This window comes from Bos taurus, chromosome 18 (genome assembly GCF_002263795.3).
Source record: "Bos taurus isolate L1 Dominette 01449 registration number 42190680 breed Hereford chromosome 18, ARS-UCD2.0, whole genome shotgun sequence".
Lineage (NCBI taxonomy): Eukaryota > Metazoa > Chordata > Mammalia > Artiodactyla > Bovidae > Bos > Bos taurus.
The window spans coordinates 7,932,606-7,957,943 of NC_037345.1; the positions used below are offsets into that span (position 1 = coordinate 7,932,606).

The window sequence follows — 25,338 nt, forward strand, 5'->3', positions numbered from 1 at the left end:
AAGATGGACAGAAAAGACAAGTTGCAGCCAGAACCCCAGTTTATCCATACTCAGGTATGGAGTGTAATTGGCATTAACTAAAGAGAAGTCTCTGATGGTTTCTTCAAGGACAATCAAGGACTGATAGTATTTTTTTTTTTTAATAATAGCTTGTTTGAGATCTAATTCATATACCATAAAATTCACTCCTTTAGAGTACTCAATTCAGTGGCCTTTAGTATATTCAATATTGTGTAACTATTACCACTGTCTAATTTTAGAACATTTTCATCACCCGTAAAAGAAATCCTATACCCATGAGCAGCCACCCCTCATTCTGCATCCCTCCCCTACCGGGTTCTAGGCAGCCACAAACCTACTTTCTATCTCTATGGATTTGCCTAGTCTGGACATTTCATACAAAAGCAGTCATACCGTATGTGCGTGTTTTGATATGAACGGAATCATATGGTAATATGGGCGTGTCTTGGTAACTGATTTTTCAGCATGTTTTCGAGCTTCATCTGTGTTGTATGAATCAGTACTTCATTCCTGTTGTGGATAAATAGTATTCCATTGGATGAATAAACCACATTTGGTTTATCTGCTCATCAGCTGAGAGACATCTGAGTTGTTTCCTGGTTTTGGCTGTCGTGAATAACATGTGTGTTCAAGTTATTAATGTGGATGTATGTTTGCATTTCTCTCAAATGAGTGAAATTGGTGGATCCTAGGATGAATGTGTCTAACATTTTGAGGAATTGCCAAACCGTTTTTCAAAGTGGCTGCCCCATTTTATAGTTTTACCAGCAGCGTCTGAGAGTTTCAGTGTGTCTACATCCTCCCTAATCGGCTATTGTCTGCTGTTTTTAGTTTAGTCATCCTAGATACAATGAAGTATCTCATCGTGGTTTTGATGGGCACTTCCCTAATAACTAATGATGTTGAACATCTTTCCATGTGCTAATTGGCCATTTGTGTATCTTCTTTGAGGAAATATCCACTCACATCCCTTGCTACTTTTAAACTGGGGTATTTGGAGTTTTTTTCTTTAATTATTATTGAATTGTAAGAGTTCTTTATATATTATAGAAGTAAACCCCTCATCAAATTTATGCTTTGCAATATTTTCTCTCATTCTTTGGGCAGTCTTTTCACTTTCTAGATGGTGCCTTTTGAGGTGCAAAAGTTTTAAAATTTTGATGAAGTTCAATTTAATCTAATTTTTCTTTTATCTCTTCTGCTTTTGGTGTCGTATCTAGGAAACCATTATTTAATCTATGGTCCCAGAGATGTATGCCTATGTGTGCTTCTGTGAATGTTACAGTTTTAGCAGTTATATTTAGGTCAATGGTCCATTTTGAGTTAATTTTTGTAGACAGTGTGAGCTAGGGGTCCCACTTCATTCTTTTGCATTCAGGTGTACAATTGTCAAAGTATAGAAGTCACCATTTAGGGTTGATAAATCTATACAGAGAAAACGAAAGCACGTCCTTTTCCTCCACCATCCCCTAGAAGAGGATGCCTTCAACTAATAAGAAGAGACTGCAGGACAGCTCTCTGCTGGTGCCAGCAAGGCTTTGGTCCAGGGACGAGGAAGCCAAGATGGAAGCCTCAGTCAGTGGAGATGCAGCATCTTCCTCCATCTTCACCTCTGGGCCTGGCAAAGTTCCAGGAAGTCCAGCATATGCGTGTTCAATTCAGAATCACATGCCCTGGTAGGATTTTCTAGCACTTTCTTTCCTTAAGAGCATCCACTGTGTTCCTGGAGGGCCGAGGGGGACTGGTGTTTCTTGAGACGCTGACCCCCTCCAGGAGATTGGGACCAGTGGAAGGCACGGGGTCCCTGATTTTGTCTTCAGTCTGCCATTTGAGTTGGACAGGCAGGAGGTCTCAGCCCAGTTCAGGGTTCCTTAAATTATCATCGGAATTAATGTGGGAGGAACAGTGATGGCTACACTGTGCTTCTTCTCTAGTTAAGGGCAGAAATGGAGCTTATTATGCTGGTAGCAACAGTATAACAGTAGCTGACATGTGTTGACACCCACAGGTGCTGGTTCCCACATCATCCTTGCAGCAGCCCTGAGGTCGGTCCTGGTACCATTCTCGTATTATGGGTGAGAAAACTGAGTCTCAGAACACTTACGTGATTTGCCCAAGATCACACAGGTGGCTCCTGGGGCCCCAAAGTCAAACTGCTCAACCACTACTTTTATTGTCTTAATTTCATTCACTTCATCACCCTTGGGACTACGTATAGTGCCTGGGACGAAGTGGGTGCGTAATTAAAGGACAGCGCGAGAGTTGAGAACAGGGGCTCCAGCCTTACCGCCTGGGTTTTGATCCTCTCGAAACCTGATGATGCCTCAGTTTCATCATCCATAAAACAGAGACAGTACATGTCCCTCATCCAGAGAGTTGCAAAATGTAAATGAAGGTTGCCTGACACACAGCAGTTGCTCAATAAGTTTTAGCTCCGATGAGCCTTAAAAACAGTTAAGAGGTTGAATCTTGGCTCCCAAACCATATGAGTCATAAGACCTTTGATAAGTTGTTTAAACTCCCAGTGCCTCTGGTTCCTGCCCTGCGAAATGGGGATGACATTGGAACACACTTCACAGGGCTGCAGTGAGGATGAAATAATGTCCTTGTAGCCCTTAGAAGAAGTGCCTGCCTCTGAGCTGTCACCATTTGATTTAATGAAGATTGTGGGGGCAGTTCATGCAGAGGGTGCTACTTGTTGCTGGTCCTCCTGTCTTTGGGAGGGGCCTTACTCATGGTCTGGGGAGAGAAGAAGGGGACCGCGTGCCAGGCACCCAGAGTGACCAGTGGCATCAGATATGGCAGAAGCATATCATTGGCACACCCAAAATAGCCATCACACAACAAACAGTCTAATCCGGCATGACCAGAAGACCATCTGATGGGTAAAGAACAGGGTCTCCGAGTTACACGGTCTCAGCTCAGACAGCAGCCATCTCCTAGGACGGATGTGATCATTAAAAGAATGCCATGTATCGAAGACACAGGCCAGTGCCAGGCACAGAATGAGTGGCCAAGGGATCCACGTGGCAGGGATTTTCGTCAGTTTTGATCCTCATCTAAAATAGTGCTGTGTTAGTTTCCTGTGGCTTCTGTAACAAATCATCCCAAACTTGGTGGTGTAAAACAACATAGATCTATTTTTACAGTTCTAGGGGTCACAAGTCTAAAAGGAGTTTCATGGGAGTAAGTTCGAGGTGTCCGAGGGCAGCTTCCTTCTGAAGTCTCCAGGCAAGAGTGCCTTTTCCAGCTTCCTTGGCTCATGGTCCTGCTTCCCATCACTTTTTTCTCTCTGCTGTCTTCCTCACCTCACTTTTTCCCTTCTATAAAGTCAAATCTCCCTCTACCTCCCTTGTATAAGGACCCCCATGGTTGCATTTAGGGCCCACTGGATAATCCAGGACCATCTCCCTGTTTTAAAATCCTTAACTTCCTGACATCCAAAAAGTCCCTTTTGCCACATAGCTGACGGACCAGACAGGTTCCAGGGGTTAGGACCTGGGTCTGCGGGGGCCTTTATTCAGCCTACTGCAAGCAACTAGCTCTTAATGCACTCAGTGAATATTTGGTGAGTGAATGTGTGAATGTTAGCCACTCACTGTTTTCACTGGTATCGTCTGGGCTTCAGGATGTGTGTGGTCTCCTCACCTTCAAGTTTTCTCAAATGTCACCTTCAATACACATCTCCTGTATGTAGCTTAACATTGCAAATTGATTTCTCTATCACCCCCACACACCCGATCCCTTTATCCTACTTAATTTCTTTTTCCCTGTAGCGCTTTTTGTATTCTAGAATGCTATAAAATTAACTTATTTATTATGCGTATTGTAACAAATCATCCCAAACTTGGGATGTTGCAGGAAGCCCTGGGCACCCTGAAGCCCCTCCACCATGCCCCCTCATAGAGGACTCAAGGCCATCGCTCAAGTCCTCTACAGCAACCATTCTGAACCTGACCCACTGCAGAAATCGCAGACGCATTTCCTCCAGCAGACCAGCCCTCACTAGAACGTAAGCTCAGAAGTTACATTCAGGGCAAGGATTTTTTTTTTCTATTCTTGTCTCAGATGTTTCCTGGGTGTTTAGACCAGGGCCTGGCATGTAGTGGGCGCTTAATAAACGAGTGTGGAATGAACACACACTCTTAACGCCTTACCAAGTTTCCCTCAGCTGCAGGTCGAGTTCTTATCTCTCATGCTCGATCCTGACTTTCACAAGGAAGGTGCTGGGCCGTGGTGCAGCCCATCAATTCTAGGTAACCTACATATTATCCCTGTTCTCCACTCCCTTCCATCAACACGCTGGCAATTCCGATTTCTAAAACTCAGGTAACCTCAATTCTCATCTCCACCAAGACTTGTGAAAGTCTGGGAGGGAAATGGACGGGTTGACTTTGGCCATTTTTGAAGGATAAACTTTCTGGAATCTGGATGATTGCAGAGTTGGGAGGGTGAGCTGTTCCTGGCGGACACTGCCAGGGTTCGTTATGTTGGATTAGACTGTTTCTACCGGTCTGCTGGAGGAAATGAGTCTGCGATTTCTGCAGTGGGTCAGGTTCAGAATGGTTGCTGTAGAGGACTTGAGCGATGGCCTTGAGTCCCCTATGAGGGGGCATGGTGGAGGGGCTTCAGGCCCAGGGCTTCCTGCAATTGTATGTGGGGTTCTGTACATCTGTATGTCCATAAGGAGAGTGGAGTCCATCGCTTGTACCGGCTTCTCACCAGGGAAAGTGGAGGACTTGTGTGCTGCCCCAGCCACGCGGGTGCTATGGCTCTGTCTCCAAACATGTGGGTCAGGTTAACAGGCCCTACGTGGCTCAGCAAAGAAAGGCTGCAGCTTGAAAGGCAGGCCCCCTTTTCCCCACCCCACCCCTTAACAAGTCTCCAGGCTCCTGTGTAAAAGATACCGAACCAGGCACTGGTTCAAATCTCAAGATGACCAGTCCCGATTCTTGCAAGACTCTGGGCATTTCTTAAGGCTTCAGCTTTTCTCATAGGTAGAACTGGGATGGCTCTTCTTTCTTTGATTTTTGTGTAATTATGAAAGTGCTTCAAGAGTACAAAATGCTACAGAATTGCCAAGTATTCATGTCACAGGGAACCTGTGCCTTTTTTGCTGTGGCAAGACTGGCCTGTTCTCTACTCCATCCATCCACCCATCCCACACCTGTATTCCCATAATGAGCATAAAAGCTACTGTGCATGTGACAAAAGCTTTACATAAAACACTAATCCTCATAAAAATCATGAGAACTGAGGTTCAGAGAGCTCAGACCACTTGCTCAAAATCACACAGCTAGAAAGTAATGGAGCAGAGCCTGAATGAAAACCCAGTTCTGTCTGATCCCAGTGGCACTGTTCAAAATCACGCCCACCATAACATTCCTAAAGAAAGGTGGGGGCACAGGTCTACCAAATAAAGCACCTTGAAACCTGTGGTTTCACCAAAATGCATATACATGTTAGGGTGTACCCCACAATATTTCCCTGCTTGCTTTAATAGCAAAGAATTTCCCATCAATCTTTAGGTGCAAGTGATGCTTTGGGTGTGTATGTTGGGGGGGACCCCGGTGTAGTGTGTTAGGCACTCAGTCATGTCTGATTCTTTGCAACCCCATGGACTATAGCCCACCAGGCTCCTCTGTCCATATAATTCTCCAGGCAAAAATACTAGAGTGGGTTGCCATTCCCTTCTCTAGGGGATCTTCCTGACCCAGGGATCAAACCTAGGTCTCCTGCATTGCAGTGAGGTTCTTTACTGTCTGAGCCACCAGGGAATCACTATTACAAACACCATTTTCCATATCAGATGCACATTATTTATGTTTGAATCTTATCTCCTGCATTGGACTAGAAGCTCCTGGAGGGTAATCCCTGAATCTGATTCCTCCTTTCTCCTTTCCAAGGCTTAACCCAGTCTCCAGCATGAAATAAGCAGACAGATAATGGTGACCCCATTCAGCAAATACTGAATTCCTGCCTAACCCAGTCAGGTGCCATGGGAGGTACAGACAAATATGAGGTGGTTCCTGCTCTCATGATATTTACAATTGAACTGGAGATGCCAAGCTTCCAGAATTTGCTTGAAAAGGATCTTTCCAAGCCTCTTGGGACAGCAGTTTAAAAGCTTGGTACATTTCCACAGTAATAGAGCAGTAGGCGAGATGGTAGGTAATTAAGACAGCAGACAAGAAGTTTCGTTAAATAGGACAAATTTTGTGAAAAGCAACAACCTGTTCCTCTGGAAAGGCGGCACTGTGTCAATTGAAGAGCACGCCTTCAAGCCACAAAGTACAAATTACTGATGTTGAAACCACCGTTTCCCAAGAGGGAAAGTCGAAAACAGCCACCTGTTCTAGGAGCTATCTGTTTTGCCAGAAGGGTCTCAGTCCCTGATTGCTTGACCTTTGAGGGTCATGTTCAGAACTTTAGCAACACAGATAAATCCAGGTTCCTTTCTGACAAACTTGGGTAGAGTGGGGCTTATTAGATTCAGTTCCATTCATCAGATGGTTACCAAGGTCACTGTGTAGGTGCCGGGGACATGGAGGGAAGGGCAGGATAATGAATGGCTGAAAACTTTGCAATGAATCAGGGAGTGAAAATCCTGGCTCCTCCACCAATCAGCTGAGGGACACGGCTTTGTGAACCATGGCATGGAGATCCTAATATTTACCTTGCAGTTCCTTGTAAAGATCTGTTGGGAAAATGTATGTAAAGCTCCCTGCACAGTGAATTGCACTAAGGACTCCACAAGTGGGTCCTACAAGAAGTGGCAACTGTAGGAAAATGAAGGAAAAGACTACTTCTGATTTCAAGAAACACCCAGTCTAGTGAAAAAAGACCAATATGTTAACAGATAAATGTCATTTGTGTGTTGGGTATGACTGTCTTGTTTCGTTTGCTCTTTTTTTAAAAAGTGACACTTTACGGAGTACTTAACTATGTGTCAGACTCTGTGCTAGACAGTTTACCTGGCTCATCTCATTTATTTGCTCAAAACCCTATATAGCAGGAACCACAATTTTTCCTAATGAGGTGTCAGAGTTTCAGACAGTTTAAGTAACACACTCGGGGTTACAGAGCTGGCAAGGGACAGAAGGAGTACTTGAATCCAGAAATCTGGCTCCAGGGACAGATTTCAAGGCACAAAGAGACAGAAAAAAGCCAGGAGAGGCTTCACAGAGGAGGTGCGGGAGCAGCAAGGAGTTTTTCAGGCATCAAAGTGGTGAGAGAAGGAGTCCAGGCAGGAGGTAAGAGGTGGCAGGACCAACAGCTGGGTCTGCGCAGAGGGCCTGGGATAGAGGACGGTGAGGGTGAGGAGGGAGGGGTGGGCCAGATGGTGGGACGCCTCGCAAGCCAGGCACAGGGACTCGGGGACCAGCAAAGGATGAGGAAGACAGCATCATGGCCTGTAGGGAATGGAATTTATGCCGATGTTCAAAGGGGAAATTACTCTGGGTGGTATGCCTAAATAATTAGGCCGTATCATAATTTCCAGCTAAATTACTACTTTCTAAATATTGTTTATGTGCAAGTCTAACCCTCTCTCCTACTAGCCTGTAAGTTCCTTAAATGTTGACTCTAAGTGCTTTTGTTCTCCCACAAATACCTGGCATATGGTAGGTGCTTAAAAATTCTGTCAAATGGAGGAGTGATTAGAAGCATGAATGAGTGAGTTTCTGAAGAAGTGAATTTTAAGCTGGATTTAAGAAAAATGCATGGAGCTGATGTGGGTCATAAACCTAAATGTGAAAGAGAAAATAAAACTGCTACAAGAGAGCATAGGAGAATGTCATCATGGTTTAAAGATTTTAAAACAGAACATGAGAATCACTAGCCATAAAAGAGAAAACTGATCAATTGAAATTCATTAAAATTGAGACTGTTTATCAGAGACAAAGAGAGTGTAAAGACAAGCCACAAGGTGGGAAAAGACATTTGCATTCCCATATAGAAAATAAAAGAACTCCTGAAAATCAATGTGGAAATCAACTTTTAAAAAATGAAACAAAAGTTAAACCAGCCCTTACAAAAGCTATATCCAAGTGAACCAAGAACATAAAAAGGTGCTCGACATCATTATTCATTAAGGAAACAGAAATTAAAACAACAAGATACCACTATATACCCACAGGAATGGGTGTAATTAAAAGACAGACACCACCAATTACCAAAAGATGCGGAGCAACTGGAACTCTCGTGCAAGACTGGTGAGAGTAAAATTTGGTACAGCCACTCTGGAAAACTGGCAGTTATCTGCTAAAGTTTAATACATGCCTTTCCTATGACCTGGCAACTGAAATAGGGTGCATCCACAGAGAAAAACATACATACGCCACCCAAAGACTTGAGAATGTTCACGACAGCTTCATTGTAATAGCCCCACACTGCAAACAACCCAAGTGTCCACCAGCAGGGAAACAGACACATAAGTGGTGGCATATGTGGTACAGCTGGTTAACTACTGCTGCAAGCCACAAATGGAAGAATTTCAAAGACATCGTCCTGAGTGGAATAAGCCAAATGCAAAGGTTCAAGAACAGGAAAAATGAATCAATTGTGATAGAAGTCAGAACAGTGCTTTCCACTGGGAGGTTCTGATTAGAAGCAGGTCTGAAGGAACCTTCTGGGTTATGGAAGTGTTCTTTATCTTCATCCATCTGGTGAGTTCACAGAGGTATCCATATGAAACAATTCATCAGTCCATATGCTTTACGTTATACCTCAATCAAGATGTGTTCCAAAGATAATAAATACATTAAAGTGTTAACTGGGTCAAACATTGCTCATTAAAGAGATCTAACATAGTTCAGAAAATACAAGAATGAATCTAAAGGTTAAAAAAATAAAGGCACGGAGCATGAAATACAAAGGAGTAGAATGGAATGTTTAAAGAGTAAGAAGGGAAGATGGCAGATAGAGTCAGAAAATCATTAAGTTCACTATAGTCCAGCATTCACATCAGAGAGAAACAAGAAATGAAGCTGTCAACCCAGACGGAGAGGAGGAAGCTGGTGGGGCCTTGACCGTAAAAGTGAGGCTAGACTTCTGACTTGAAAATCAGCTAGAAGGTAGTGATTCCTGAGCTGGGAAAGATGCTGTTATAAACCAGGATGAGGACTGTGGCGATGACCGCGATAGGAAACGTAGCAACACTTAGCGTTTGTGGAGTTCCTGCCGTGCGGCAGACCCTTGTGTGAGAGCTTCTCAACTGCTCTGGGAAGTTACTAAGGTTATGCCAGGGAAACTGAAGCAGTGGAGTAATGAACCCTGGAGCCTCCAGAATAGGAGGATGAGACCCACAGGGAGGTATAGAGGAAGTCCAGTGACTTAAAGGAATTCAGGTGACTTTACATTTAAATAAGTCTAAGGAGCAGGCAAATTACTTACATGATATAAATGTTGCAGAATAAATCAGCTCATACACCTTCAGTGTATTGGCTAGAATTCTACAGGGAGGACAGAAATTGAGTATCTTTTACATGCTTTTAGGTATGGTAACAATATATAATACTCAAACTAAATTTAAAGAATACAAAGTGGAAAATGGCCTGGCTTGAAGGTTCTCACACAGAACTTGCTTTGAAAGAAGTAATTGAAGCAACATCTGTCCAGAGCTGTTATATTGTGACCTTCTGAGGTTTGGAAGCTTCATGTCCTTGAATCTTCATCTTCCTTGACTATTCATCTTCCTCCAGGTTGGCAAGGTCAGGTTAGGCAACAAGGGATGAAAAGATCCAGGAATATGTTCTCTCTTCCATCAGTTTGTTTCTTTCAGTAAGTCTATACTTATTGTGTATCTGTTATTTCCTATGCATTGTTTTAGAGGCTAGGGAATAACATTGATAAATAAAACAGGAAGTTCCTGCCAGGCCTCATGAAGCTTAAAGTCAGAGGAGACACCTAATATACAAATAAACATATGTTAAGTAGTGACTGAATGCAGTGAGAAAAAATGAAGTAGTTGAGTGAGGCATTCGTTATACAGGAAGATTAGTGAAGTCCTCTCTGAGGAGTTGGCATTTGAGCTCTGATCTATGAAGAAGGAAAGAACAAGGTCTGAGAATATGAGGAAGGACATTTCCAGCCTGAGATGAGCCAATGCAAAGGCCCTGGAGTGGGCATAAGTGAGGCCTGTTCAGGGAACAGCAAAAGGGCTGGTTTGGTTAGTGAACATCAGGGGAGAGGAAAGTGATGGGGAATGAGGTTGAAGAGGAAGTACAAGGTTGATCACACAGGGCTTTCCGCTTTGGATTTTTTCCCTCAAGTTTGATGGGAAGCCTTTGGAGAGTCTTGTTTTGGGAAGTGACTGGATCTGATTAACTTATGAAGTGAAAGAACTCAGAATGGGGCAAGAGGAAAAGCAGGCAGCACAGCTAAGAGGTTGGTGCAGGAGTCCAGGGGGACTGACTAGTGGCTGGACAGGGTGGTACCGACAGAGGTCAGATGAGGCTGGACTCAGGACAGTCTGCAGGGTTTTGCTGCTGAATTGGATGAAGGGCATGAGAAAAAAGGTCAAGAATGTCAAGAAATCTCTGTCTGTGGTTAAGTGAATAATGCTGTCACTTTATTTGGGGAACAATTAGGGTTTTTAAAAAATATTTTATCTACATATTTATTTGGCTGCGCCAGGTCTTAAATTTCGGCTTGAATCTTTTTGAATTGCATCATGTGGGATCCCATTCCCCGACCAGGGATCCAAACCTGCTTTGGGAGCACAGATTCTTCGCCACTGGACCACCAGGGAAGTCCGGGAATGACTGGGTTTAGAGTAAAATCAGGAGCTTATTTTCAACCGGAGATGTTAGCCTGCTGTTGCATAGACTAGTTGGAGTTCTGTGCGGGACTGTGGTAACAACTGAAGTAACCCGTTCAGTGGATAGAAAGACCCCAGGTCTCCCCACTTATTGAGATTTATTCACTCAGCCGATATTTACTGAGTGCTTACTGTGCCTCAGACACTGCGCCAGGCGCTAGCAACACAGCACGGATTTGGACAGAAACAGTCACCATCTTCAGCACAGCTTAATTAGCTCACTGGTTCTGAGATACTTCTCTGAATGTTGTGTAAATATGTAGAATCAACTCTCAAGAGTTATAAATACTGAGATGTTCTCTGACTCAGCGATTTGGAAGAGCTCAGATTTTCGGAAAGGAGCCATATATAGATTTGGACCAAAGACAGATTTACCTAATAAAATATCTGAAGACTGCCTTAAAATGAATCAGAAGAGACTGTCTCAACCAAATTAATGTTTAAGAAGAGTCAACTTGGTGTAATGGAAAAGCTTACAGGGCTGGAAGGCAGAAGCTTGGGGCCAGTCTGTTCTGCCCCAACTAGGTCACATGTATGACCTTGACTGAGTCCTTGACTTCTCGAGCTTCAGTTTTCACTTCAATAAAATGAATCCACTCAAGTCAGTGTTTTCTAAAGAGCTTCTAAACTATTAATTCTTTTGCTTTGCATTATCTCTTTTACTGGACTCTTATTCCTCTTTCTAACATTCATTTTAAAAGAAAACCCCCAAGTGATTCTTTCCTTGGAGGGTTCATTTTTGGAAACAAAGTATTTTCTTTTTGCAAATGAAAATTGTTTTTTCCTGATCGTAAAATGATACATAATCAGAAAAGCAGGAAGAGAGTAAAAGTCTCTTGGATGAGCGCATGGGAGGAAACTGTTTTCACCATCAGCACCTTTGCAACATGTATCATATAGCAGGTGCTCAATAAATATTTGTTGAGTGAATGACCACTGTTAGTACCTTGTGAAAATATCCTTTTCCGTCTTCAAACCCAAAAAAGAATCCTTCCTCTGGGGCTCTTTAGCCTCTAAAAGGGATCACTGATAGTCACCAGAGACTGAAACTGCTGGGACGTTTATTAAATCTCTTAGATTACATGTTTCACAACAGCTTGATGTCTGATACACATGGAATGTAGAGAAACAGTAACAGTACATACACCGCTCTGATGGCCATAAGCAACGTCAAGGGTGGCTCGGTTTGAGCAGCATCAATAGACTGCAAGACAGTTCATGGTCTAACCAGGAGCGGCCCCGGGCAGCAGCTGCCTGACAGATCCTCCCACACGTGGGCCCTCTTCCTTCCCTACAGCATCAGCATCAGGCTTAGTGGGGGCACCCGAGTTCAACTCAACAATTTTATTGAGGATCAAGCACCCTTTGGATTGTTAACTCCCTTCTCAGTAAACCAAGATGGACTTCTGATTGCCTCTGGAAATGAACGGAAGCCAGATCTTGTTTGCAGACAAGTGCAGCATCTTTTTTTTTTTTTTTCCCTCAAATGGAATGTGTGGCTAATGTTGAAAAACTGGGACACTGCACATGTGGATCTGAATTTTCAGATCTTTTGAAAAATTATTGGATTTGGCACCACTGGCCCCTTATCTCCTGGAGCCATCAGCTGGCAGTGCAGGATGGCCTCCCACCTAACTCCCTGTGGGACCACCTGCCCCTACTGTGTTACAGTCTCCCGCCCATGCTCCTTCACCCAACTTGCCACCTCTGATTATGTGAGGCATTCAGTGGGCACCCACTAAGCACCAGGCACTGTGCAAGTCCCTCGAAATAGGTAAATACAACACAGCTCCTACCCTGGAGGAGCTCGCAAACCAAGTATACAGCGGTGAATTACAGCGTTGCCAGCTAAGTGCAGAACAGAAGAAGGCAAAAACACGGTGCAGCACAGGGACTCTGCCCGAGAAGCTGGCTGGAGGTCCTCCGAAGGTCACTGAGCTGGGTTTTGAAGGGTGAATGTGAGTGATTCAGGCAGGTGGTTGGCGGGGAATACTGCAACTGTGGGGATGGAATGGAGAACATTTACACGGTCTTCTGTCCATCTGCCTGCTGCACAGGGGAACCTCTCAAGCCAGCAACTGCCTTTCCCCTGTCAGGTGTCAGGTGGGAGGCTGCCCTGATTGATGTTGGTCTGTCTACAACCCTCTGCCCAGGCCCTCCTATACCTTCCTTCTGTCAAAACATCAGAGAAGTTTCACCTCTACCGGGAAGAACCTGCCTGACTAATCCCCATTCACCTCCAGTTACTTCAACTAAGGCAACACTCCCATTCTGGGAAAACCGGTTACCTGAGGGTGATTCTGTTATTTGAGCTCTTTGTTTTGGAACCGCTGACATTCGAAGACTAGATCAGCATTCCAACTAATTCCAAGTAAGTGTTTATCAAGTACCTACATATTTGATATGAAGGCCTTCTGTCATATGTATCATTTTTGACTCCAGCAACAACCCAGCTGAGAAAGAAGACAAACACAAAGAAACTAAAAACAGATTGCAATTCAGAAAACATTTATTAAATGCCCGGTATTCACAATTTTTAAAATCCCTCCATCCATCCAACATCCACTGAGCACTAACAGGGTTAGGCGGTGGACTTGGCACCTGGAAATGGAGATGCACTAAATTTACAAGCTAGCAGGCAAGATAGGCAAATAAACCCCTTACAGTAATTTTCCTGCCAGAGCAATGTTCAAAGTACAGCAACAACTTCAAGGAAGAAGGGTTTCAACTGTTCCCAGGGATACTGGGCAGATATCATGGAGGATATAAGCTCTAGCCGCTTATCTTGTTGACTTTGCATTATGACATTTTACCACATACAAACAAATACGGAGACTAGCACAACGAATCTCCACATATCTATGACACAGCTTTAATAGGAGTAACTCATAGCCACCTTTGATTCATTTATACCCCCACCTACTTCCCTCCTTCCCTTCATATTGTTTTGTAGCCAATCCTAGATGTTTTAATCATTTTATCCATAATACTGGTCTAGAAATGTCTGGATTTTCCACTGTGCTTAGTCACTCAATCGTGTCCGACTCTTTGCGACCCCATGGACTCGTACCCCACCAGGCTCCAGGCAAGAATACTGGAGTGGGTTGCCATGCTCTCCTCCAGGGGGATCTTCCCAACCCAGGTCTCCCATATTGCAGGCAGATTCTTTATCGCCACCTGGGAAGTCCAAGAATACTGGAGTGGGTAGCCTATCCCTTCTCCAGGGGACCTTCCTGATCCAGGAATCCAACCGGGGTCTCCTGCGTTGCAGGCTGTTTCTTTACCAGCCAAGCCACCAGGGAAGCCCTCTAGTAACTTCCTTCTCCCTATCTATTCTTTGGTCAGTGACTCCACCAGAGTTAAATACCCTGATTCCTGCCAGTAACCCCAAACCCCTGGCTGGTTCAGGGTAAAGATGCCAGACTTTATTGGGGCCTTTGAGTTGGCTGAAGGAAAAACCTAAGCTGATCCACTGAAAACCCTATCCCAGCCTATCTGGAATACTGACCATGTTCTTTGGGCCTTTGGCCCTGGTAAAACTGCTAATTCCTTAGGAGCTTGTGGAGTCCCTAACGTTTGGACAAAACGGGGGCTACATTTCACGTTCCCATGTGCCCTTAGCAGCCTTCCCAGAAATCTCTGACAGTGTAGGGCTTGCTCTGCAGACAGAGCTGTCCCACACTTGCTTCCTGTCAGCACTTTGATCCTGACTGGGTGGGGGAGCCTGGTCACACCTGTACAGAGCCCACCTGTGTCTGGGCTCTCTACCTTCCACTCCTTCAGCGTTTCTGTCTCTCTCTGAAAGGTACCAACATCACGCAGCTACTCAATCCAGAACATTACCCAGGACTCCCTCCCCCTCCTAATTCTGCCTGTTCTTTTAAAGCCATCAGCTACTGCCCACCTCCATCATCACCCTTCCATCTAGGCCACCAGTCCCTTCCCTCAAGTAAGGCAATATTTAACCACGTTTCTACCGTTGGCATCCAATCCCACCCTCCAGTTCTCCACGCAGCAGCTCGATCTTCGTGAAAAACCCTATCACGGTTCCTACCATCTATGGGATCAAGACCAACCTCCCGACCGTAAGCCAAAGAAGTCTCGCTTACGTCTTCAGCTTCATCCGCTGCATTTCCCTCCCGGGCCCGCAACCCAAACGCTCTTTTCGGGGCTGGCTTTCTCGGATCTCTGTGCTCTTATCTGGGAAGCGCCTTTTCTCTCGTAAATAATGAAAGCTACACCTAGTGCGCCCTTTTTTACGTGCGGTTGTCTCACATCAGCCCGCAACAACACCTAAGAAATCATCTTCATCTTGCAGAAAGACAAACTGCGGATGGGCACCTTACCCATGGTCACACGGCTAGTGAGCGGAGGAACCGAGGCTCGGATTCAGATTCACGGCGCCAGAGCCACGGACTTAAGCCTGGAGCGCCGGCGCGCGCGCACACCCTCCCAGCGCTGCAGAGATAGCTCTCAGCCGCCGACCCGCGCCCAGGCAGCGCCAGTTCCGGGCTCGGGGCATTCTGGAGGGGAACGAGGCTTCTGATTGGCCGCCTCCGGCGACGGAGGGCGGGACGGAGAGAGAGAGGAGGGCACGGGGGCGTCGCGGAGAAATGACGCAACGCCGCGGCTCCTTAAAGGCGCCGGCCGCTCGCAGGGCGGACGGCGCAAGCGCGTTCCGGAGGCTCGGGCTGGATCTCGCTTCGCCGAGCGCGGGGCCGAGCGGGCGGGGCGCGCGCGGGCCGAGCGGACTGGGCGCGCGCCGAGCGCAGGCGGCTCGCGGGGTCCGGCGGGGCGACTTCCAGAGCCCCCACGGGCGGGCGGAGGAGCGGGTGCCGCGATGGCCGAGGGCAGCGCCGTGTCCGACCCTCAGCACGCCACGCGCCTGCTGCGCGCGCTGAGCTCGTTCCGGGAGGAGTCCCGCTTCTGCGACGCGCACCTGGTCCTCGACGGGGAGGAGATCCCGGTGCAGAAGAATATCCTGGCTGCCGCCAGCCCGTACATCAGGTGAGGCGGGGGCCGGGCGGGGCCGCGCAGCCCCGGGCCCGGGGGCGGGGCGCGGAGCCCCAGGTCCCCAACCCCCGCCGGCCGCCGGGGTCCCTGTGGTCAGCTCTCGGCTCGTTGTGCCTCCCGGGAGACGCCCCGGCCGCCGGGCCTCACTCCCCCAGGACAGCCGCCCCGAGGCCCGGCCCTGCTCCCTGGAGCGGACCCTGGACCGCAGTCCCCACCGCTGCCGTCCCTCGCTCCTCGGGTCCCCGCCGCCCGGCCTCCGAGGCCCCCAGACGCTGTGCTGGGCCGGACCCGGGCCCGCACCCGCGCGCAGGGCGGGGCGGCGCCGGGGAGAGCCTGTCCCCTCGCCGGGGGCCCGGCCAGCGGATCCCGGCTTAAGTTTGCCGTTCGCCTCGGAATCGACGCGCGGTGGGCTGGGCCCCGCGCCGCGAACGCGGCCAGGGAGCGCCCCTCCCACGGAGAAGCCGAACACACGCCTCCCCTCCGGTGCGGGTAGAGGGAAAACCCATGGGATGTTTTTCTTAGGATGGACGGCCCGACCCGCCCCCCCCCCCCCGCCCCGACCTCCACTCCAGGCCCGGGCTCTTCGCAAAAGTGACTTTGCCACCCCTGTGGGTCCTCGTTTAAAAAAAAGGGCAGTGTCTTATAGATGGACGTTACAGTAAGCTGTCGCACATTTCGAAAGACTTACTGTCATTCTCAGGATGCTGTTATACAACCGGAGGACCATGATGAGATTTTAGCGATTTAGAGAAGGCATTTTAAAACGAAGATCAGCCTGTTTTGTCAGCTCAACTAACGAGGTGATTTGAAGGTGGATAGGACAGTGTTCATACAAGGGTATCACGTCTTGCAGGGGCTGGTATGTTGTAGGAACTTTCTTGCAGACTGAGTTGCTCTTTTAATAAAAGATGGAGAAAATGCTAAAAGCTGGAGAAACTGCCCAGTAAGCTCGTTAAATATAGACTAATAGTAGAGAATGTCACTAGAATTGACAGGTCAGAAAAAAGCAAAATGATGTGTGCTGTAGACTCAATGCCTTGTCCTAGCAGACCTCGGCACACAAATTGCCTTTTAACCTGTGCGTTAAGAGACATCTGTGCCTCGTCAGAAGCATTTCAACTAATTTCTGGTAACTTCTGGCTCTTCCTGGCTCTCTTTCTTAAAATCTATTTGCACTCTGTGGATTTCAAAGGTGGGCTTGGGGTGAGTTAATGTTAGTGTGGGGTTTCGATTGCTCACGTGACAGATAGCTCACGGCTGGCAGTTGAGAGCTTTTGAGCAATCAATATAAAATTGGGATCAGCAGGCTAGCATCTTCCTGTGTACAGAGAACTCCTTGTTTGAGGAAATGCTGAGGAAAACTACTTTAGATGCATTCTTGTCGTTCTGTAAGTGGCATCCAGCTGGCTTAAAAGAAAACCGTGAATCACCAAATACATGCTCTCTGTTCCCTTGGCATGCTTCATTTTTCTCCATAGCCCTTACCACGATAACATACCCTGCATTTTACTCATTTACTTTGTGGTTCTTCCCCAACCACAGTGTAAGCTCCATGAGGCCAGGGACTTTGCTTTTGTTCGTTTCCACATCCCTGGCATGCAGAAGGACCAGTGCCTGGTGGTTAGCAGATGAGTGGAAGCAGGGACTGCCTTCCTTTTTGCCACAGCCGACTGGACGTGAGGGGACCGGTTCTGGTTCATTTCCATCTCAGACGCTCAGTTGTCTCTGATGGAGAAGAGCCCTGCACCTGCTTTGTGCTCCCAGCTTTCACTCTTTTTCGAGTTGTCAGTAGATGACTTCATCTCGGCTTCAGCCCACTAGTCTGATCAATGAGGGATAAAATGTGTCTTCCTCTCATTTAATCTTGGACCAACCCTGTGCAGAAATAGGTAACTGGGCTTTAAACCCCTCACAGGTCTGCACACAGGTCTCCAGAAGTATCACTGGCAAGGTATCACTGCTGTATCTGCCAAGTTAGGAAAGATGGGGTTATCTGCTTGTGACATAGTGGCACATATGATAATATTCAGTAATATTAGTTTATACTAGTAGTAATTTAGGTGAGAAATATTAGCGATCATAGTAGCAGAGCCAAAAGGGACTTCAAACCCTCTAGTCCAATTCTGTTAACCTTCCAATTAAAAAAATGGAACACGGTGGGCATTAGTGGTTTATATTACAGTGAGGTTACCAGCACTTAGTGATTCAACTAGGATCAGACTCCAGGTTAGTGGTACCTAGTCTCCTTCTTGTTTACCATACCAAGTTATAGCATTATTTGCGTTTAACTAGTCTTTGTGTGAGCTCTCTTACTGACTTTGTTTATTAAGTACTTTCACATACTGTCTCATTTTGATTTTTATTTTCAGCCATCTTGCACAGTAGGTAGGGCAGTTATTTTTGACATTTTCTAGGTAAATATGAACTGGTCAGTATGTGTTTTTTCAGGGACTGATTGACTGCTGTAGGTTTATTTGGTCATTGAAGCTGTATATTTGTTCCTGGGGTTCTTTTAAAATTATCAGTCTCAAGGTTTCTTCAAAGTAATAAGACTACTTTATATTAGTATTTAGAAACGAACTGTTTACTTTTTGATGCTGATTATATTGGACTTTTATAATATGTCCATTTTGTTTGAGTGAAACTTTAAGGAGTTATAGTGAAACAAAATGAATTGGTATGTTCTAGAACTTGATGTTTCTTACTTTCCCTTTTGAAGCGTAAACACTTAGGTCTGCGATGTCATTAATGAATGGATTGGGTGTTTGCAAATTTGGTAGTCTGAGTTTTGTTTAGTCTCCAGTTTGCCTGATTTTAGTAAGTGTCATAGGTGTCTGAAGTTGTGTGGCTCAGAAACAATGTTATATATTGTTTCTGTATTATCAGCCAAGGGAACCAATCCAACTTTGTGGCTGTAGGAATTGAAGCAAATCATTTGGCATACTTTTTACTCCATATAAAAAGTCTTTTAGCCTAACTTGGTTTTAATCTTTTCCTGTGCTTTATCTTTGGTTTAGCATTTGTTTTTCCTCCTGATCGTCTTAGCACCAGAAGACTTTCATTATAAAAGGAAAAAGGCAGGAAAACCTCAGTTCAGCAACAAACTCCTAATGATCACCTGAAGGAAGGCTGGGTGGGGCACGTGTCACACCTCCGAAGATTGAGGTGCTCCAGGGAGGATGGGCAGAGACTCCCAGAGCTCGTCACTCCCCACAGCTTACCGTGGGATGCTGCTTTCCCGGCATGCCCTCTACCCAGCACTTTCTCATGATCCCTGAATGGTATTTTCACTTCGGTTTGTTGGCAAAAAAACAATCTAAACGTAGCTGACGACCTTTAAGAATGATGACATTGAATTCAGAGCTATAATGACAACCCGCAGCAACCCTTTCCTTTCTCAGCAACCATGAGACCTTCTGGGAAAGGTTCCCTGAGGCTTGTAGGAAATTTCCTTTTCTCCTGAGTATTGCAAAGTTTGCTTTGCTTCATGTCTTAGGCTCTTCTCATTCTGGCACAATTCCCTTGATCTGGTGTGGAGTTCGCCCTCCTCTCTTTCATAAACTGTGGCTCTTGGGGTGTGATGTCTGTGAAAGAATTTGCAAGTGAATTGCCGTGTGGTTCTGTGGTGGTATAATAGGGCTCTGTACAGGTTCCAGTCCCATATCCACTTTGGGGAATTTTGGTTTTCCTAGGGAATCTGTTGGAACAGGAGTTTGTTTAGCTTTTAGCCCCAGAGAGTAAAGGAAAGAAAGATTCCCAAGAATTTGGACCTTGTGATAAGTTAGCCAACAGTAAGAATGGCGACTTCTGTCCCTTGTGTTTTGAGAAAAAGCTGGTCTAGTGGGTGTGGAGTGGAGCCATTGGGCCTGCACTCCAGCCTGGATCTTCTTGGACAGCTGTATGGGCCTTAGTCTGGTCTGCTCGTCTGTGAAGCGAGGTTGATCGGGCTCTGTGCTGTGTTTGCTCTGCTCTGTGTGTCTGTCTCTGTCTTACCGCTTTATTGTACCATCTGTAGTTTTGTTGGGACTCCCTGGTAGTCCAGTGGTTAAGATTCAGAGCTTCCACTGCCGCGGGTGCAGGTTCCATCCCTGATTGGGGAACTGAGATCCCTCATGCTATGCAATATGGCTAAAAAGATTTTTTTTTTTTTTTTAATTTTGTTGCACATTGATGTTACAGCCTTCCCTTTGCCTTGTCATGCAGGACTTGTTGCATATTCTGCTGCATATGTAGCTCTGTAGCTCTATAGAGTTCTTTTGTTACGAGCGTTTATTTTATGCTGTTAATTTGGATGCGTTCCAAGGCCTAAGTATTGATGAGCCTGTTTTGCCGTTTAAATCTAAAATTTGACTCATAGATGATGCTGATGAAACTTCTTAACGAGACTAATATGATACCTGTGGGAGTCCAAGTTTCATGGTAATGTGGAAATTGTTGTCATCCTTTCCTTGGGTACTTGAAACCCGCCCTTTAGTTTCTGAGCACTGATGTCTATTAGTTTTGTCTGCTGTGTGCAGAGCAAGCTTTCAGTCCTGAAGTCTCTTTTCTTTCACTTGTGCTTGAGTCTCAAAGCAGCTCATGAATGATTACATAAGGGTTTTGCATAGTGATTGTGACCTGTTAGGTTTCTTAGTCCTCACGGGTTCAGCTGGAAACTCCAGGTTCTGAGATGCTTACTGATCCTGAGCAATCTTTCAATCAACTGTACCTACTCATGCTGCGCTCTGATGGTGATGGAAAATACACTGGGCTTGAACATCTTATTAATGGATCTAGGCCGTGTTTGGCCTTGTTTGTTTCTATCCGTTTACTGTAAGGCATCCTTAACAACTGCTTAAAAAGATGAAATCTGCCCTGAACAGCTTCAGTCACATGGTTCAAAATGATCATCTCCATTCTCCTCTTTCCTCCTCCCCCTCCTCCGCCTCTCCTCCCTCTTCTTCCTCCTCTAACTTTAGTATTGGATTAAACCTTGTTCTTAATGTGAGATTTTCTGAAACCAGTATTGAAGCATGTTCTCTTTCAGAAGATCAAAGAAAGATTTTCTCAGGGTTCCTAAGAAAACCAAGAGCTTGTAAGTTGGAGGTCTGAGTTTAGCATAGATTACTCATTTCAGCTGAAAGATACCCATTTATATATACAAGGCAGCAGTTATCACTCTTAGTAGCAGCGAATGCTCCAATTCTGGACAGGTTCTTGGAAGGTTTCAAATGATGAAACAGATCAATACAATTCTTGTTAGAGTAAGGGATCTAACGTAAGAGAAGTGTTGAATGTTTAGACTTATTGTATAGCTTGCCCAAGACTTGTTACTTTGAGTAAAAAGCAGTGTGGCAGAGGTGCATCTTTAAATCTGAGCACCACTGAATGCCAGCTGGTAACCTCTCCCTGTCTTAACTGTGCCCTCTGGCTTCTGCCTCTTCTTCCAGTTGCCATTTTCTTCTGCAAGTTCTCTTCAGTGTTCTTAAAGTAATTTTTATTATATAATTTAGAGAGTTGAGCGAAGTGCTTTTCCACATAGGAATTCTGGCTTCGCAGATTTTTTGTTGTTCAGTTGCTAAGTGGTGTCTGACTCTGTGCCACCCATGGACTGCAGCAGGCGATGCTCCATTGTCCTCCGCAATCTCCTGGACTTTATTCAGATTCATGTCCATCGAGTTGGTGATGCCATCCAACCATCTCACCCTCTGCTGCCCCCCTTCTCTGTCTGCCTTCAGTCTTTCCCAGCAGCGTGATCTTTTCCAATGAGTTGGGTCTTCACATCAGGTGGCCAAAGTATTGGAGCTTCAGCTTCAGCAGCAAGTCCTTCCAATGAATATTCAGTGTTGATTTTCTTTAGGATTGACTGGTTGATCTCCTTGCTATCCAAGGATTTAGGTTTGGATAATATAGACCAAGCATCTAGATTATAAAACCACCTTATCTGTTGTTTAAACTATTAATCAGTCTGTCTCATGATATCAAAGTGAGGCTTAAACTCTAGTTATATTCCATAAAGAAAACATAATTAGGACAAATAAGGAGTTGTTTTGCTTCTGAGTCCTTTGGGGAGTGGCATCATCCTTTGGAAGAACACAAGTCTATCATTTTGTATGCTCGAGCTATGATATAAATGAATAATTTGTAAGTTGGAATTCTAGGTTAAGGGTGGAGATGCAGGGTGTGAGTGTGACAAGGAGCAGGTTACGGTTGCAACCTTGAATTCTGAGTGCTTCCCATGGGTTGTCTGCCTCCTAAAACAGGATGGGTCCAAAGAAGGAAGGAGATCAAAGGCTCTGGTAAAGCTGGCAACCACAGCCGTGTGGAGGGTGAAGGTAGTGTGTCCTTCTAAATGTCCTTCATCGCTCAACTGGAGTTCCTGACCCCTGTGCTCAGAAGAGCGGAGACTGAAGTTGTCTTCCTCAGCGTTTATTGCCAAAGAATGTCTTCACCGTAGAATGATGGTCTAATGTTTGCTGCTTTCAATTCTCTTTGGGAATAAATTGTAATTTTTTTTCCTTCCTTTCAGAGATTTTAAGAAAATAGAATACTCAGGGAAAATAAGATCTCAGGGAAATATTTTGTTAGATAAAAGAGTTGGCCTTCAGGCAATAAAGCTTTAAGAGGCAGCGCGTATCAAGTGGAAGAGGGGAAGACTGCTTTTTAAAAATAGACTGTTGTAATGGGGTATAGACCAATACAATGTGCTTTTTTTTTTCTTTGTACAGTTAATGTGCTAATGGATATAGAACTTTAAATGTACATTTTTGCTCATAAGTATTTTGTGATTATTTTTAAAGACCATTTGCACTTGCAATTTTTGTGTTAACGTGAGTAGAAATATTGTAAAACATAGTTTTATAGTCACATTCACATTCATCAGTAACCAAGTGCCTCTGCCTCTGAATAATTCTAAATTGTCATGTATTATTGAGCTCAAAATATTTTCAGACCTTTGTCACTTGAATTGTACAAAACAGTCAGTTCTCTGAATTGGAGAAACCTCACATTTAAGGTGTGAGTTTGGTCTGCATCTTATCTACCGCTTTGAGCCCATTCACTGTGAGTGGCTGGCAGTGTGAGGAGGTGGGATTGGGAAGAGCAAGAAAATCCTTAGAAAGCAAAGTCAGTGATCACTGTTTGCTGCTCTCTCCTCGCTAGAGCCCACTTTTGCTTCAGTGGGCTGAGTTGGAGGCCAGCAGAAGCCATCGTTGTCTTGAATGTTTCATCTGTTAGTCACAGGAAGAGTTTCTCTTCCTGTGAATTTCTCTCAGTCCTGCAGTGGAGCAGAAGCAAAGGAGACGCTCTGCTTCCTGACTTCCTGGTCTTTTTCCCTATTGATAGGAAGGGGAGTTAGGAAAACGGACATCACCGTCGCAGCTGTCGGAACATTCTCTAGAAATGTCATCACCCTTTAACCCATGTGCTTGTGAGCTTGTGAGCTTGTTAAGTTATCTTTGATGTTCACTTAATTTTACATGATATTGTGTGGTGTGGTAGTACCAGAATTTCAAGAACGGAAAGAGAAGAGATTGATTTTATTTTCAGAGGATTTACTTCTGAAAGTCTGCTCTAAAAAGTATACTTAAATGACTCATCTAATCATTCGCTACTGTGTTAGTAACCCCCATTCATTACATTTGCAGAAACAGCTGTTTTTAAGTAGAGAATATAGATCCTTGGTCAAAAGTTTCCTAAATGCTTGATCATTCATTAAACTTTTCTTGAGCATTGCATTTATGCACAGTGCTGCCATGCCCTGGGCCTCCAGGGCTCTGGATCCGTGGACTTCGGCTGGCGAGGCAGACAATGAAGAGATCTCGTTACAGAGAGATGGGAGGGGTGGACCAGGTGGGGGAGCACCACTCTGAGGAAGAGCTGTCTAACCTGAGATCTGGAGGGGGTGTGGAGGAGGGAGAGTCAGTGTGGGCAGAGCTGGGGGCCACAGGGAGAGCAGAGGGAACCGAAGTGCTGTGATCCGATTCACGATTGGATTGGAACACCAGCCCAAGGAGATGATGCGCAGTTGGTGGAGCTGCAGGAATCCAGACTGGGGGCAGCAGGGCCTCATAGCCCTGAGTTCAGAGCGGTGTGCACACTACCCCCACCAAGGCCCAGCTCCCGCTGGAACACTTCCCAGAGGGCTGTATGTTGGGAGCTGGCTGGGCAGGTGGCAGATACAGGAAAGGGACCGCAAACTTTTTTTCCAATATAGTTTAGTCTGTGTGAGATAGTTTAGATTTTATCAGAAGAGTTTAGGTCAGGCGTTGATGAGAGGCATTTTGGAGGGTGCTAGAATGGTTCATCATGCGAAATGCTGGGCTGGGTGAAGCACAAGCTGGAATCAAGATTTCCGGGAGAATACGCAATCAGATATGCATCTCAGATACACAGATGCCACCTTCCTTACGGCAGAAAGTGAAGAACTAAAGAGCCCCTTGATGAAAGCGAAAGAGTGGAGTGAAAAGCTGACTTAAAACTCAACATTCAAAACACTAAGATCATGGCATCTGGTCCCATCACTTCATGGCAAATAGATGGGGAAACAATGGAAACGGTGACAGACTTTATTTTCTTGGGCTCCAAAATCACTGCAGATGGTGACTGCAGCCATGAAATTAAAAGATGCTTGCTCCTTGGAAGAAAAGCTATGACCAACCTAAACAGCGTATTAAAAAGCAGAGACATTAGTTTGCCGACAAAGGTCCATCTAGTCAAAGCTATGGTTTTTCCAGTAGTCATGTATGGATGTGAGAGTTGGACCATAAAGAAGGCTGAGTGCCAAAGAATTGATGCTTCCAAATTGTGGTGTTGGGGAAGACTCTTGAGAGTCCCTTAGACTGCAAGGAGGTCAAACCAGTCAGTCTTAAAGGAAATCACTCCTAAATATTCATTGGAAGGACTCATACTGAAGCTGAAACTCCAATGCATTGGCCACCTGACATGAAGAACTGACTCATTGGAAAAGACCCTGATGCTGGGAAAGATTGAGGGCAGGAGAAGAAGGGGACAATGGAGGATGAGATGGTTGCATGGCATCACTGACTTGATGAACATGAATTTGAGCAAACGTCAGGAGTTGGTGATGGACAGGGAAGCCTGGCGTGCTGCAGTCCATGGGGTCACAAAGACTTGGACACAAATGAGCAACTGAACTGAACTGATAATGGTTCAGACAGGACATAGGAGTTCCCTGGGCTTGGCTTCATCAGTGGAGTTGGAGTGGCTGGAGTAGAGGGAGTAGCAGTAGGACTTGGTGAGAAAAAGGGAAGAGCCAGGAGAGCCCTGGTTCACGTCCTATCAGTGAACAACGCTGGTCGTCACTTACTGGGCAATGAAGGACAGCTCTCAAAGACTCTGTCAAGTACAGGCTCCGTCCTCAGAGCTTACAGCTCAGGTGTGAAAGGACGAAGTGTGGAACCGAGGCTGTTTTAATGGTACAGATACTTCCAGCCACAGGCGTTCCAAGGAGGAGGGGCCACTTGCTTGACCCTTAAGGTGCCAAG

The 25,338-nt window shown here is 45.6% G+C and overlaps 1 protein-coding gene across 3 annotated transcripts in view; it reads left to right on the forward strand.

Annotated features, from left to right (window-relative positions):
• Positions 1–15,533: 15,533 nt before the first annotated feature.
• Positions 15,534–25,338, forward strand: part of GAN (gigaxonin) — a 52,326-nt gene continuing 42,521 nt past the window's right edge. For 2 of the 3 annotated variants that reach the window (XR_009491155.1, XM_059876746.1), the window contains exon 1: positions 15,562–15,847. Coding sequence is in view for 1 of the 3 variants with exons in the window: in NM_001099015.2 (NP_001092485.1) it covers positions 15,681–15,847 (167 nt within the window). In the remaining 2 variants the exon portion in view is untranslated. 3 annotated transcript variants of the gene reach the window in all.